The sequence below is a fragment of the Fragaria vesca genome, linkage group LG7 (genome assembly GCF_000184155.1).
Source record: "Fragaria vesca subsp. vesca linkage group LG7, FraVesHawaii_1.0, whole genome shotgun sequence".
In the NCBI taxonomy this organism is placed as follows: Eukaryota; Viridiplantae; Streptophyta; class Magnoliopsida; order Rosales; family Rosaceae; genus Fragaria; species Fragaria vesca.
In genome coordinates, this window is record NC_020497.1 from 22,152,913 (window position 1) to 22,169,307 (window position 16,395).

At 38.9% G+C, this 16,395-nt stretch overlaps 3 protein-coding genes across 3 annotated transcripts; 1 reads left to right on the top strand and 2 right to left on the bottom strand.

The window, feature by feature from the left end:
* Window positions 1–1,736: 1,736 nt before the first annotated feature.
* Window positions 1,737–4,695, top strand: LOC101306762 (transcription factor ASG4-like). Its single transcript, XM_004308001.1, has 8 exons — window positions 1,737–2,006; window positions 2,317–2,374; window positions 2,548–2,671; window positions 2,751–2,927; window positions 3,081–3,194; window positions 3,797–3,906; window positions 4,079–4,138; window positions 4,224–4,695. Exons 1-8 carry the CDS (start codon window positions 1,777–1,779, stop codon window positions 4,320–4,322), a joined length of 972 nt encoding a protein of 323 aa, XP_004308049.1. The 5' UTR covers window positions 1,737–1,776; the 3' UTR covers window positions 4,323–4,695.
* Window positions 4,696–5,017: 322 nt separating this feature from the next.
* Window positions 5,018–8,267, bottom strand: LOC101305230. The gene is made up of 9 exons (XM_004309131.1): window positions 8,179–8,267; window positions 7,790–7,888; window positions 7,655–7,704; window positions 7,356–7,546; window positions 7,132–7,219; window positions 6,847–6,998; window positions 6,659–6,734; window positions 5,327–6,508; window positions 5,018–5,227 (listed from the first exon to the last, which is right to left on the bottom strand). Exons 1-9 carry the CDS (start codon window positions 8,265–8,267, stop codon window positions 5,154–5,156), a joined length of 2,001 nt encoding a protein of 666 aa, XP_004309179.1. The 3' UTR covers window positions 5,018–5,153.
* A 3,026-nt stretch (window positions 8,268–11,293) lies between these two features.
* LOC101307057 (heat shock protein 83-like) lies at window positions 11,294–14,484 on the bottom strand. Its single transcript, XM_004308002.1, has 4 exons — window positions 14,254–14,484; window positions 13,887–14,028; window positions 13,072–13,355; window positions 11,294–12,978 (listed from the first exon to the last, which is right to left on the bottom strand). Exons 1-4 carry the CDS (start codon window positions 14,377–14,379, stop codon window positions 11,428–11,430), a joined length of 2,103 nt encoding a protein of 700 aa, XP_004308050.1. The 5' UTR covers window positions 14,380–14,484; the 3' UTR covers window positions 11,294–11,427.
* Between the last annotated feature and the right edge of the window lie 1,911 nt (window positions 14,485–16,395).

Below are 16,395 nucleotides of genomic sequence, written 5' to 3' on the forward strand. Positions count from 1 at the left end.
AATTAGTCTTAAATATTCTTCAAACAATAATGGAATGAAATAAAAATTTATACTATTCAGATACTTAATCCAATTAATACAAATCGTGTTAAGGGTTTTTTACCTTACTAAATGGAAACAACACATTAATGTTTATCATACATCAACATGCATTATCTCTTAAACAAAAGAAACGACATCTTATTTTTTTCCAATATTTATCGTGTATGAAATTCTAATCCAAAGTTTATTAGAGATGATAATGATAGAACAAAAATATTGTTGAAATTAAGTTTGCGTCATTCTTTTAAGTAAAATTGTGTTGTTGTTAAAGAGTGACTGAAAATAAATTAATTTTCTAATTAATCAAATTTGACCCTTCTGGGTAAGATATCTGGCTACGCCACTGCTTTGAATTGATGCATCGTTCTCAAACTCAACATGTTTTCCAAATCCAACAATAAAAACAAACATATCATAAAAGATCCGAATCGGAAGAAGATGCTTGACGACGGAAACGAAAGCAATTGGCGGGGGGCCTCGTGGAAAATATCTGGCCCTTATTGTGCTACAACTATCTTCCATGTGGCCTAGTATATGGCCACTTATATAAGTCACTATTGGAGCGAGCTAGGCAGCATTGGTCCATATATTTCTAAGCCCTTTCAACCATGTATCCACTCTTCTGCTTCATATGGTCTTGGCTCCTTGGAAACTCCTCCCTAGCCCTTCATGTTCCACACTTCAAACTCAATCGCACAACTAAGATCCCTCTAAACTTGCCTTAAGAAGATATTGCGGTTAATTTCAATAACCACGAACAACAAGGAAAGTACAGTCGGGAATTTAGAATCTGCATGCACTCCATGTTGTATAGAGAAGGGGATGTACGAGTATCACAACGATGTCTAGTTTTAAGGGGTTCGGAATCATAAAAAGCACAACACGACTATGGTTGAAAAATCACATAATTCCGGTAACGTTTGGTTCCCGATAGAAGCGGTCAACCTTATTTACGGTTTTACTTCCCTATGAGGAGCCCTATCGTCAGGAGATAAACGTTCCCAAATTTTTACATGGGTGGTTAGATTTCATCTATGTGAGAGTTTTGTGTGTGGAAGAATGAACCAAACTTTGTCATATAAGGGTAGGTAATATCGTTTTCGTGTGGTAAGTGACGTTGAATTAGGATTAACCGCTTTAATGGAGCCCCGAATGTTACTGAATACATTTGAATTTTCTTTCATAGCCGTATTTCACTATATCGTTCACAACAGACGGCCAAATTTTCATTTTGTAAAATTTAACTATTGAAATCACAACGTATCTACTAATGTGGTATAACTTGTTTAGTAAGTTATATGCAAATATACATCTTTGTGAACTAACTACAGAGGAAGCAGGATTTTGGAATTTCATTCCATTTCAAAGCAAGTAATGAGATCATATAATGATCGAAAAGAGGTATAACCTCGCGTCTCAAATTTGATACACATATTTAGGGCAAATTGTATTGAAAAACTTCAAAAAAAAGAACATATGTAGGCAAATGAACACTCTAGTCCAATTAGTGTGTTTTGGTCGATTAATTAAGAGAACTGTTATCTCCCTTCATATCACAAACGTGGCGACCTCCCATTGGTCTATCGCCCGCCAACACAACCTCTACCAGCTGCAGCCAACAATTTCCAGAGGTTCCTATATAACCTCCAAAGCCGCCGGCGCTAAAAATTCGCAAACTTCCTAGCACCTTCGGAAAAAAAGCCCAAAAACCCGACTCCGTTTTCAAATTTGTTCATGGTATCCAAAAACCCGAACCCGCCAGAGGGCCTTTACTTGGATCCGGACGAAATGGCCTTACCGGGACTCGGTCCATTCGCCACGGCGGCGACCACCACCGCCGTGTCGACGACGACTTCGTCGGCGGAGGATCTGAGCAAGAAGATTCGGAAGCCGTACACTATCACCAAGTCCAGAGAGAGCTGGACTGAGCCCGAGCACGATAAGTTCCTCGAAGCGCTTCAGCTGTAAGTTAGGGTTTCAATTTCAGTTCTGGATTGGAATTCTCTGGTCTAATTTGCTCAAATTGTGCTCAATTGAGATTTTGTTTCAATGAAGATGAAGAGAATTTTGGCGTTGATGTAAAGAAAATGTGTGATTATGAATGAAACTAGTGTTTTATAGAGTAATTAATTGAATATTTTTACTGGTGAATTGAAGTGAAAATGGAGATAATTGTTTTGTTATATGCATTGAGATTGATGTGGGTTGAGTTTAAGTACATTTTTTGTGTTAATGAATCATTTAATGTGCTGAATTTCACTTTAATTTTTGCAGATTTGACCGTGATTGGAAGAAGATTGAAGCGTTTATCGGGTCGAAGACAGTTATTCAGGTTAGCTTTGTTGGTTCCTTCATGAATTTGCCTTCATTCTCATCATTTCCAGTGCAAAGAGAGTATTGATTTTAGTGAAAATGAGTGACATTTGCTTTAGTCATTTAGTTATGAATGCGTAATGTTGGAGGGTAATTGAATGCTGATGCTGACTAGAAGGATTTGTTTTGCAGATACGTAGTCATGCGCAGAAGTATTTCCTGAAGGTTCAGAAGAACGGGACAAGCGAGCATCTACCTCCACCTAGGCCGAAAAGGAAAGCTTCTCACCCTTACCCTCAGAAAGCCTCAAAAAATGGTGAGGATAGTTCGTTTTATGTATTATAGTCGTTTAAAAGTCTATACAATCATCACTCACATATGCCTTTTTGTCTCAGCGCTGGCACTCCCACAAGTGTCTGGTTCATGTCAATCTTCATCGGCGTTACTTGAATCTGGGTTTAACCAAAGGCCAGATTCAGCATCGGTGCTTATTAGTCCCAGGGCTGGTGGGGTAGTCCCTTCTTGGCCTAATGGTTCTGTGCAAACAGCCAACCCATCGCATGAGAATAAAGGTGAGATTATTAAGTACATTGAATGACCTTGGTGGAACCTTCCTCCGTGTACATTAACTGCTTTCTTTCACAAAAAAATTGATACCTTTAGTAGTATGTGTTTTCTACGTTGTATCTTTGTCCCTCTCCTTAAGGATTCATGTGTTTTTGTAGGGCCAACTAGGCCGAGTTGTCATAGCGCAGAAAGTACTCCAAAAGCTCAACCAGCCAGTGAAACAACTGATCAAGGGAAGCGTAGCCAAAATCATGGCCAACATCCATTGAGAGGTGAGCTTCAATCTTCGTACTTGAAGTTTTTCCCTCCTTTGAAAGTAATAGTCACCTAAACGTATATATAGTGTAATTTGGATTTTTCTCATTGAAGTGGAATAAATTTGTGGCAAAAATATGAATATTATTGTCATACACAAAAGTAATGTCATTGACATATGATATTGTAGATATGGGCACATTTTATTTCAGCATGTATTTGCATGCTCGATGTTACAGTGTTTTCAGGATTTAAGTACAGCTACAGCTATATCTATAAGTAGGTTTTCTAAGGTCCTGTTTTGAAGAGCAGAAACATTCACTCACTACATCTTTGCTCCTGTGGCCTTGGTGTCCAATCTGTGTTGAGCGTGTGAATGGAAATATTAGAATTTACTAGACGTGTCACACACAAGAGTCATTTGCATTAAATTGCATATCAGAATTTGATCAATCTGGACTTGGATAGCAAGATACAGTTGCACCTTTGGGAAATATATGTTACCTGTTTATGTCCTTGTGCACCGCTCTTTATTGTGTAGTGTGCTTAACCAAGGAGTGCAATTTTATAGTTATAATTCAGGTTTGTTGTATATGTGACATCTGTTTGTTTTATGCAGTTCTGCCTGACTTTTCTCAAGTATACGGCTTCATTGGCAGTGTTTTTGACCCGAATATTTCAGGGCACCTGCAGACACTGAAGAAGATGGACCCTATAGATGTTGAAACGGTATACATTTTCTCTTTTGTTAGTAATCTATCCTTTCCATTTCTGATCTGAAGTCTTGGTTTGTGCCTCAGAATGCCTCAATGAATGTTTACGACTGTAATTGAACTAGTTGTGTGGATCACTTTGAACTTCAAAGGGGCATAGTTCTGATGTTATTTTGGGTACTATGCAGGTGTTATTGCTGATGAGAAATCTATCCATGAATTTGACAAGTCCTGATTTTGAAGATCATGTGAGTTTCCATTTCAGTTAACAAATGTATTATCAACTTTTCTTGCTCCTTAAGAACATATTACTGATTTGTGGTTTGATGCCAGAGAAAGTTGCTGTCATCCTACAAGATTGATGGTGATTCAACAGACCACCTTGATGTGAGTAAAAGCCTTCATACTGACGAACACAAGAGTGTTGCCTAAGTGGGCAGTTGTGAAGTTAGAAGCTTCTTTCTCTACAGTCAGTGGTGCTGACATTATAGATTGAATCTTGCATGAGGGGTGTGGACTTCTAGCAGATGAATCACCAAGAATAGGGCAGATTATCAGAAAGCTTTAGGTTCCATGTAGCTGTTGACATTATCTAGCACACTACTATATATATATATATATATATAGCTGTAGTAAGCTGATTGACTACAGGAAGTGTTCATAATTTGTTGTATTATAGTGTGTTCAAGGAAAAGCAATACGTTTTGCAGGAGTGTAGAGTACAAGTTTTAGGTTCATGTGGTTCTGTAAAGCCGTAAGTTTCTGTATATTCATTCGGTTTTTATCACATCAAGTGTGTTTTACGTGTTGATGTTCGTGCGACGATTTAGATAGATTAGTATATGGGGCCTAGTCGCTTGCATTCATTCATCTACAGGGGTGTGTTCTTCATCAGACAAAACTACCTTGACTGGTTTTTGGATGAAAATTTGGTTTGCTTAATGTTCCTGGAAAAAGAAAGGTCCACTTTTGGAAAGTCTGCTCATTTAAAAAAAAAAAAAAAAAAGAAGGAAGAAGAAGAAGAAGATGGAGGAGGTAAACATAACAACAGTTGGGACCAGAATATTCCGTTAAACCTTCTTAACCCCTTTTCATTTCCTACTTGCATTTCATGGAATAGATTGGCATTTCCATATAAAGTTCTTGTCCTACTACTTAAGCCTTAGAACATAACATTTCTTCTGAGAGTTGATAATATCTAACATAGCATCCTCTAATAATTGGTAGAATCAATCTATCCCTGTTGTTAATACCATTTCCCAACTATTGCCAACCAAGGTAATAGCCTGTCCCTGCATTGTTCTGAGTTCCAAGAAGATTAGTCCTGCCATATACCCCTGCAAACACCACAAAGACAGTTCCTCTTCTGAGTTACTATCGCAAATAGAGAGCTCGAAAGAATTGACTATCTAATCAGTGTAGTTATGGCATTGTACCTGGAGTTGGCACTGACAGTGGCACACATCCGTAACCTGACATCTGGTAGTTCCAGGGAAAAGCTTGGACCTGGTACAGCTCCGGCATGTAAGTAGTTGTAAACATTTGCTGATGCGGTTTGGCTTGGGACTGATTGAAATTGGTGGGGAACACATTTGTAGAGAAAGCTTGGCTGGATGGATTCTGAGGCTTGAACTTTGGATTAACGGCTTTCACTTGAGAATTTGTAAGAGCTGGTGAAGGACGGTAAGACGTCTTCCCCTTACAAACTGGTGGTACAGTGTTGACATGAGTAGAACTATCAACTGGTGCACTTGGGCTTACCCTATCAGATTTGACTTGATTTCTTTCAAGCATATCCTTGTAGGACACGACCCTGAAATCATCCACTGTAATTAAGCTGTCCTCATCCGGCAGACAAAGTTCAATGGGCAAGGAGTCTTTTTCATCAGAGCAGCAGACAGGATTCAGTTTTAAATCATTAGAGACGGACTGGTTTTCCCTTCCCTTACTTTGATCAGTAGTACTTGAGAACACGATGGCTTCACTGTTGATCACACTGGGTTTATATTTCCGAGTTGCAGAAGCCAAGTGATTCTTGTTTGCAATAGGAAAAAAGAACTTGCATGATTGTGAAACACTTTTCCTTGTTGACCTGCCAACAGAACTCAGTCGGTTGCAAGTACATGCACTGGTCAATTGCAATCCCTTTGTGGAACTTGTTCCAAACGATGGTTCTTGAGTCGAATCCTTTCCAAACTCTCCAGCATTTCCCTTACTCACAAATTTAAGCTCGCTGTTGTCAGTTATACTGTCAGTCCTTAGCTCTGAAGACGATGTCATATCCTTCTGTTCAGTCCCTTCCTCTGGCAATAACATTAGGTGATGAGAACCATGATGATTACCAGAATCTTGCTTTCCATCCTCTGCATCACAACCATCCCAGAGCATAGAACAACTAAATTCTTTAGTCTCCGGTTTAAAAATGTGTTCAAGGCCCACACATGCAAGAACTCCTAGAATGACAGCTGGGATTTTACATCCATATAACTGGGAGGTTTCATCTGTAGTAGTAGATTTCGAATGGTTGTCTGGAACCTTGGTGGAATGATCACTTGGGACGCCGTGAGCTATCAATTCAGATCCTTCAGTGCAAGAGATACTATATGCAGGCTTTTGCTCTGGAGAAAAAAGCAAATTAGTTTAGCTTCTCCCTATTATCAGCCGCTAAACTTAGCAAGTTACTCTTTTACGGACCGGGACATAAACATTTCAGTCTAAAGCACATTAATAGTAAGCTACTAAAGGATAGCCAGCATTTTCTAATATACCTATAACAGGAAACTGATCAGCAAATTCAAAACAAGTTGCAGGGCTCTTGGAGTGATTTGCAGTATTATCAGAATGCTGTGGGGTAGCAAAGAAGGAAGCTGTGAGACAAAAATGGAATACTAAGCAGTAGACTTTCCAGTCCCACAAGCAAATTTAGACCAATGAATTGGTGAAGGATGAGCAATACCTCAGCTGCAAGGGAACAGATTATTTCTTCATTGTAAGACAACTCCAGTGGCATTCTAGATTTGACATTGTTGCTTCTCTGCTCACTTAAAGCTTTCTTTTGCTTCTCTTGGAATGCTTCCTTCTGTTCTTCCCTCATCACCTCTAGAAATTCTGCTAGAATTCGTTTTTACATGTGCATTATAAGACTTCAGATTTATCAATCTCAATTAGAAAATTAAAGAGCAAGAAAAGCACCGTAGAAAACTAATTTATTTCTGCAGTAGCAAGAGGTAGGAGATTATACCTCTTCTCCAGTTTTGGTTACGCCCTTCATTTTTACCCAGAGACTCAGGAGAAACCCATACTTCATCCTTATAATCAGTCCAATCTGCCTGAAAGAATATAGCTTGGGAGTTATGATCAGTTGGATACAGAAACAGCAATGAGCAAATACTTAAATACAGACATCACATGTTGGCTGCACTATTGCAGTAATGTCAATTATAACAAGAAAGTATGAGCACTGACCTTAAAAAGGTGTGGAGGTCGATATGGTTCTTTGCATTTGTGGAGTAGAGGAACTATATTTTCTTCAACCATGGGCTGAGAAGTATCAGCAATGTCACCATTGACTCCCAGTGAAGAACCATGTCCCAGAAGGCCAACATTCTCACAGCTAAGCAGACCTTTATGTAGGTCCTCATGACAACTCTCAGAATCTGTAATGTTATACAAAAATTTAGATTTTGGGGATCAATTTGAAACATTCATCTATAACTGAATCAAAAATGCAACAGTAATCTCAGGAGACAATAAGAAAAACTCACTTGAATCATTCGAATCTTCCCATGGCGGCTCCAATAGACAATCAAGTTCACTATTCCATCACAATCATCAAATTAAAAACCATAGCAAATTCCTTCAACTTTAATTATATATTTACACAATTAAGCTTACTTTACCTTAGGACTGACGGTTCAATTGCTCTCGATAATCCTTTTTCTGTACTCAAATTTGCCAGCGAGACTAGAAAAGACCTTGTATATCTGATTTTTGACCGTCTGAAATATATAAAAAAAAAAAATTAAACAAAATTAGAAAATTAATCCGCAAGGCCAAACAACACTTATGAGCTAATTAAGCCGCAAATTAACGACAACAAGCAACAATTTAGCTAATTTTCACTAACTATTATCCATTTCCTTGGAATCCAGACTCAGAGTAATAATGAAATCCGCCGTAGTACGCTATAAACCGTATTTTATTCAATATTATATCCAGGAAGATTAGATTAACAGAGTAATTAGATTATAATAATACAAAAATGCTTAGAAAGTAACCAAAAGCTTACTTGGAGAGTCCCTGTGCGTTCGTTTCCGCCGCAGAAAGCACGCTCCGGCCGCAGCTTTCCGAGCTCATTCCGCCGGCCAAAACCGTCATCCTCAAGTTTTGAACAACTCCGCTTCAAAATCACCTGCAAAAACGTCACGAAATCACGAAGATCAAGACCTGTAAACGACGAAATCATCACCGCCGGCGAAGCAAAACGCAATGCCGGAAAGAGGAGCAGAGAGAGAGAGAGAGAGTTACGGCGAAGACGAAACCGATCAAAGAAGAAGAAGAAGCTACGGCATTACTGCTCGGAGAAATTGAACTGAGAGTGAGGATCGCCTAGGGTTTTGGATGAGGAGCTTTGAAGAATTTGGAGAGAGAAAAAGAGGAGAGAGAAATGGAGAGGGCCTGGTTAATGCTACTGCCTCCTCAACTCTGCAGAAGCAGCAATTGAACTCCTCTGAGGAGAGTGTAGTACATATTTTATATGAGAATTAATGGAAGGGCGTATCTGTCTTTTCACTGAGTGCAGATGGAGAGAGGCGAAAACCCGGTGTGGAATCGATTGCGGTACGTTACGTACAGAAACCGAGCTTTCACTTCAGCAATAATTTGGTGCCACGTAGGAATAAAGTGGTGGATTTGAATTGTGGTGAGGTGGCAGGGGTTGGTTGGGTGAGGGAGTTTTGTTTTTATGATTTCTAATTTTCTACCCATGTATAAAGGATGTATAAATTGCCAGAAATCATGTATTGTGTGTGGTATTGGGGACCAATGTAATGTATTTTGAAAAGTTGTCTCGGATAAGATATCGGTTACGATTTACGAGTAAAAATGACGCGGGCCTTAAAATGAAAAAAAAAAGTTAGAAATGATTCGAATAGCAAAATTAGCAGTTGTAAAGGTATGAAAATTTTACGGAAAAATATATCAAATGCGCGTCGTATATAGTAATATCGGTTCGAACATCAACCTCAACTTTGGATTGCAATTTAGAGTTTATAGTCCATTTTCTCTTCTCCTAATAATTCCATTACTTTGAGCCCTAACATATTGTTCTTGATTTTATTCAATATTGGGTAAAAAAATTACTATAGACTGTCCATTTTACATTAACTAGGGGGTATCTAATTTTCGTGCATTGCCATTGTTTAGCTATAGGCCTTGTGTAAAAATCACCAAATTTGCAGTAGTCCATGAAGCACCAAAAGGAAGGGAAAAAATTGAAATTACTTGCCTGGAATAGTTGGATCAATTTATTGTCTGCACCACCTCACGAGGCACATGAAGAGGATTTGGCCCATTCAACGGTGACGTTTTGATACTGCAAGGCGTGCTTGTTGTGGTTTTCTTTGATTTGGAAAATAAAAAGGGATCCAATGATGTACTTTGTGGAAAATTTTCACATAATTTCCATATTTGTTCTTGGCATTGCTCCTTTCCAAGAGGAAAAAGTCCCAATCCTTGTCAGTCTCCCCCTATCATACGCTAGACCTTGTTCCATTTTTACCTCTATTGATGTCAATGTCATAACAAATAAATTCACAATCAATACATGATAGGGGCATCAAGTTTTAGCTCCAATCTACTTAGTCATAAGTCTTTTGTTGTAATCGGATCGTAACACAAGTTTTTCGATGCTAAAACGGTACATAATGATAAATGAATTCGGATGTGTTTCAACTAATTTTTACTTCAACACAAACGTTATAAATTATATTTTGCTTATCTCGAATCTCATTTAGAGTCTTATAAAAATCGTTACATAATTACTTCCGTCGCCAGACAACTGATGTAAAAACTTTACCTAATGATAAAAGAACTTAAATTTCTTCACCCAACTTATATTTTGTTATAAACGTTATAAAAGATACTTCGATTATCTAAAAATGCATTTGTTTTGTTAAATGATTTAAAATGGACCACTTCCCTAGCCCAAAACTTATATAGGGTTCATTTTCTGAATATTTTTTCCCCTTTTTTTTGTCTTAAGGTACACCAGCCCACTAGGCTACGTCTTCCACATTTGCTATATTTTTGTCTTAGGGTTTTACAACTATCACAGCTCCATAGTACCTCTGCCTTTCACAGCAATCAAGACAAGGTCTACGGTTTGCTCTTTCCGTGCTTCGCAGTTCCAGCCTTATTTCAGAGTAATTTTCTCACTTTGATCACATAACATGCTCTCTCTTCATTCTCAAACAATGTTGTTTTGTATGCTAGTTCACTATGCATATATAGACTTGTTTAAACTATGTCAGTATAATGTGCATCTAGCTACAGGTAGTTTGTGAAATTCTTCAGGTTACCAGAAACAAAATTCTTTAGTTTGTCTGACCATGTTATATGTTGTTTACTATAAATCCATAATAGCATCTAAGAATGAGTCTGAATTCTGATCTGTTTCATGACTTTCATCTGGTATTGAAATTGATATTACTAGCTTGATGTCTGTAACCAAATCACAGATACATTATTCGAAGTTCTTGCTCACTGTGAATGAGTGAAACTGCACATTTGGCTTTGCTGCAAATCTTTTGAAAATCTTGATAACATGCTACTTCCTCTCCTTTGTTGAATGTGTGTTCTAATCATAAACAGATAAACTCTTGTAAATAACACAGGGCTCTGGTGGAAGGCCTAGCTTTGGCTGCGGAAGCGGACGATATGTTGCTGCACAGGCTTGAATCAGTGCTGTACACTAATGGTTACAAGTTTCTCTAGAGATGTGTTGTCTTAGCTAAGTACGGTTGCTATGTAGCTTATGGTTCCAGTTTCGACAATAGCACAGGAATTTGCTTCTTTAATCAAATCAAATAGCTTTAGCTTTGGATCTTTGTCTTATAATTTCATCCAAGACTTTCTGCAAGCCTTACAATTTCATCCTATAAGAACAGAGTTTTTGCTGTTTAATTTTCATCCACAACATTCCGCGAGCCTTATAATTTCAATGAGTCGATCAGTACCAACAATAGGGAGAATTTGAATAAGATGTGCAGAACACCCCCACTCAAACACAGCAAGGTTGGTCCATCTCTGAATACTACCACGTTAAAAATCAAGCATTCAAAACTATCCAAGGAACTGCAAATAGAATCTTCGCTCAGAACTTGGTGAATCCAAATGATATTTGAAGTTAAAACATAGTTCACAAATAAGAAGCTTAAGAGAGAGAAGACAAAATACCCTAACAAAAGACTGGAATAATGGAATTACATCAACTTCAGATGCCCAAAACATCCACAAAATCACTGACACATCCAAAAACTTAGTCCACCTCCTCCATCTTGCTCTCCTCAGCAGCATCCTCCAACTCTGGCATGTCTGCGTCTTCAACAGCAGCTTCATCTTCATCAATGCTGAGACCCAGCTTCAACATTCTGTTGATTCTTGATGCAAAAGTGTTGGGATCATCCAAGCTGAAACCAGAAGTCAAGAGAGCAGTCTCAAACAGCAGCAGCACAAGGTCCTTAACAGACTTATCATTCTTGTCAGCCTCGGCCCTCTTCCTCAACTCCTCCATGATGCCATTGTCAGGGTTAATTTCCATTGTCTTCTTGCTAGACATATATGAGCCCATGCTGTTGTCTCTGAGAGCCTGAGCCTTCATGATCCTCTCCATATTTGCAGTCCAGCCATATTCACCAGTAACCAAGCAGCAAGGCGAATCCACAATTCTGTCGGATACAACAGCCTTCTCAATTCTATCTCCCAAAATATCCTTGATGGTCTTGCAGAGGTTTTCAAAAGACTTCTTCTTTTCCTCCTTCTTCTGCTTCTCTTCTTCTGTTTCGTCATCAAGCTTGAGTCCTTCCTTGGTGGCAGACACCAACTTCTTGCCATCATACTCCTTCAACTGTCCCACAGCATACTCATCAATTGCATCCACCATGAAAAGTACTTCGTATCCTTTCTTCTTGAGGCGCTCCAAAAACGGAGAGTTCTCCACAGCCTTCTTACTCTCACCAGTGATGTAGAAAATGTCCTTCTGACCCTCCTTCATTCTAGTAACATAGTCCTTCAGGCTAGTAAGTTCCTCACCGCTTTTTGTGGAGTGGTAGCGAAGAAGGTCAGCCAATTTTGTTCTGTTCTGACTGTCCTCATGGATACCCAACTTCAAGTTCTTGGAGAATGACTCATAAAACTTGGTGTAATCTTCTTTGTTTTCCGCAATCTCATTGAACATCTCAATGCACTTCTTCACAATGTTCTTCCTGATCACCTTCAAAATCTTGTTCTGTTGGAGCATCTCACGAGAAATGTTGAGTGGCAAGTCATCAGAGTCCACAACACCCTTAACAAATCCAAGGTACTCGGGAATCAGCTCCTCACAGTTGTCCATTATAAACACCCTCCTCACATAAAGCTTGATATTATTCATCTTCTTCTTGTTATCAAAGAGGTCAAATGGAGCCCTCTTTGGAACAAAGAGAATGGCTTTGAATTCAAGCTGTCCTTCCACAGAGAAGTGCTTCACCGCAAGATGGTCCTCCCAATCATTAGTCAAACTCTTATAGAATGAGGCATATTCGTCCTTGGTGATTTCCTCAGGCTTGCGCAGCCAGATAGGTTTCTGTTTGTTGATGAGTTCCCACTCATGAGAAACTTCCTTGATCTTCCTCTTCTTTATTGCTTCTTTCTCCTTATCCTCATCAACTTCCTCAATAGCTCCTTCCTCTTCTTTCTTTGGTTCGTCCTCTTCATCATCACTGATCTCCTTTTCGGTTGTCTTCTCAGTCCACAAATAGATGGGATAGCTGATAAATTCGGAGTGCTTCTTCACAAGATCCTTAATTCTCCTCTCTTCCAAGTATTCCAACTGCTCAACAACAAAACAAAGAATCAATCCACCATTCAACCATTTGGAAATCTACAATATGGGATCAACTTATGAATTGATTTAGAGTTATACCTGATCCTCCTTGAGAAATAGAGTGATCTTGGTTCCCCTGCCAAGCTGCTCGCCACTGACATCCCTTGTAATAGTAAAAGAACCACCAGCTTGGGATTCCCAAATATATTGCTCATCATCATTGTGCTTCGTAGTCACAATCACCTTCTCAGCAACAAGATACGCCGAGTAAAAACCAACACCAAACTGTCCAATCATGCTCACATCAGATACTCCAGAAGCCAATGCTTCCATAAACTCCTTGGTTCCAGACCTTGCAATTGTTCCCAAGTTGTTCACCAAATCTACATACATAAGAACCGAAAAAATATTAGACATGAATTTAATCTTCTGACCACTACATCAGATTATTAAACTGCTGTGCACTGGAACAGTTAGAAACAATTCTGTATCAGCAAGCAAAAATCTAGTTTCTCCTGATTCCTAACACAATCATCAAAGGTTGAATACACTCTTTTTCAGTCTGGAAATTATGATTAAATACTCAGAAAGGTAGAGAATTACACATACGAAGAGCAAGAAACCAAATAACAATCCACATTATAGTTCTTCATATTATCACCAATCCAGGCCCAGTTATAGTTCTTCATATTATCACCATTCCAGGGCTATAGTCTATAGTCTTCAAATTCATTAATCAATCAAAAGATAACTTCAACAACAGAATTCACTTCAATCACATAAATTCACAACATTGCATCATAACATCACAATTTAGTGAATCTGCGTATATACACCTACTCAAATTATGCATTTTTTCACAAACCAAACAAGAACTCAGACCAAAAAGAAATCATCAAAATGAATTTAATTACCTGCTTTGGTCATGCCGATTCCGCTATCAATAATGGAGAGAGTATTGTTGGTCTTATCCGGAACGAGCCTGATGAAGAGCTCCGGCTGAGCATCAAGCTTGCTCTTGTCAGTGAGGCTCTCAAATCTAATCTTATCCAAAGCCTAAACACATCACAACACCAAAATCAAAATCAGTCTCTGAAATAATCCTAATCTAATAATCAAATTCTGATACCTAAGAAAATGCAGATAGCCAGGTACTAATCGCAATCGACACCTTCCGATATGACAATCACAATCAAAAATTCAAAATAGAGCTTATTATAATTCCGGAACGATAAAGCGAAAACAGAACAATGCGAGAGAGATAGAGAGAGAGAGACTCACATCGGATGAATTGCTGATGAGCTCGCGCAGGAAAATCTCCTTGTTGCTGTAGAAAGTGTTGATGATCAAACTCAGGAGCTGGTTGATCTCCGCCTGGAACGCGAAGGTCTCCGCCGCATCGGCCATCTGAGCTTCCGCCACTGATCGAAAACGGAAAGGCTTTCGAAGAAGAAAGAGAGGGCTTGAGAAATTTAGGGCTAGGGTTTTCAGAGAGATTTTGATTCTGATTCGAATAATGAGAGTGAAGTTGGGAGGGGTCTGTTTATATAGAGAGAAAGAAACAGTTTGTTTCCGATTCCGGGACTGCGCTTCTGGATCCTTCTCACCTTCTCGAACTTTCCCGCGTCCGTTGCAACGGCGTCGTTTCGTTGGTTTAGGTTTCAACCAATGACCGGTCTCTCTCGCACGTGACATGTGTGAGGGGAGATTGGGTAATGTGGTCGGGTAGGAGTGGGCGAACCGGGTCTCTGTTAGACCCGGTCATGTATTGTAGAAGCTAGAAAATGCGCACGCATTTCCTACGTGCGCACTCAAACAAATTTCTAATTTCTCTTTATGAGTGTCAAGTCTTATTGTTCGTAAATTTATAGCTGTACCTTTTATCCGCCTTACTTTATCCACCTATGCTAACTTCCTAAAGTGATCGAATCATAAACTGTTGTTAACTAACAAAGCGTGTCCACGATCAACTGGTATTCTAGATCATATTTCATAACCAGTGCACGATTCGACATATAATATCAGAACCTTTCTCAAGTGTACATTTCACTTTAGAAGCAAGAAGCAAATCTTTGTGATGTTGGCAATTTCTAAACACCATCTTCTTGATCATAATATTTTTGTCTCCCATCCATCTTCCACGATGTCTTGTTAAAAAAGAAAAAATCGAACAAGGGTTTATCATGGTATACACGTCGGTGGGAATTCAAAAGATTATTAAATTTGGAATCTTTGTTCGGAATGATTTTATTGTTTTGTTTTTGATAATGATAATCAAGGATATTTCATTCATGGCAGCTTCCTCCCTTTTTTTGTCAAACTTTTCTGCTCTTGGCTAGGCAAATTTCAGATTTGGCACTCCCTCTTATTGATGAGTCATATATGCTTATTTGGGAGCCTTCTACCTTCGGTGAGTTAACTTTTTCTGTTGGGTATGAATTTCTGAGGCACCGCAACACTGTCAAAGATTGGGCTCGTAATGTATGGCGATCATTCATCCCACCTCGTTACTCTTTTTTGGTTTGGAGAATTCTTTTTTATCGGCTTCCAACTGATGATAGAGCGAAAATTAATGGAATTCCTATTGTGACTATCTGTCAGTTATGTTATTGTTCTAGTGAGACATCATTGCATTTATTTTTACAATGCCTTTTTTTCCAACGGGTTTGGAGATGGTTAGCTGCTCAATTTGTCACTTCTTTATCTTCTTTCAACTCCCTGGTAGATTTTTGGAAGAGCTTCTGTCGAAAGTCTTTCTTCTCGCAGCTTTTTAATTTGTGGCTAGCAGCTAGCAGCTAGCATGTTTACTTTCATGGCTCTATGGAAGGCTTGGAATAAGCTAAGGTTTGATAATCGATCCCCTAATTAATTTCTATACAATGTGTTGCTCAATTATGGAATGGATTCGTCAAATTAGCCTTTTTGCTCTTGGTCACTATAAGGGTGTTTTTGATGCCCGTTTATTGGCCTTTCTTGGAGTTGCTCCTAAAGGTGGTAAGGCTCCTAGAATTCAACATGTCTTATGGCAGCCTCCGTTTTTTTCTTGGATCAAAGTAAACACATACGGTTTAGCAAAAGGCAATCCAGGTCCAGCAGCTTGTGGGGGTGTGTTTCGTGATGCCTCAGGTTAGGTTTTTAGGGAGTTTTTGTCATTCGCTTGGATGAAATACTTTTTTTATTCTGAACTTTATGCTGTTATCTTGGCAATTGAAATTGCTCATGATAAAGGGTGGGTCTACTTATGGTTGGAAATTGACTCTATTAGTGTGGTAGTTTGCTTCTCTTCCAGGTCTTTTTCTCCTTCGTGGAACTTAAGAGTTCGTTGGAATAACTGTCTTTCTATAATCCGTCAAATGAACTTCCGTTGCAGTCATATTTTTAGAGAAGGAAATACGGTAGCTGACAAGATGGCAAACTTAGGGT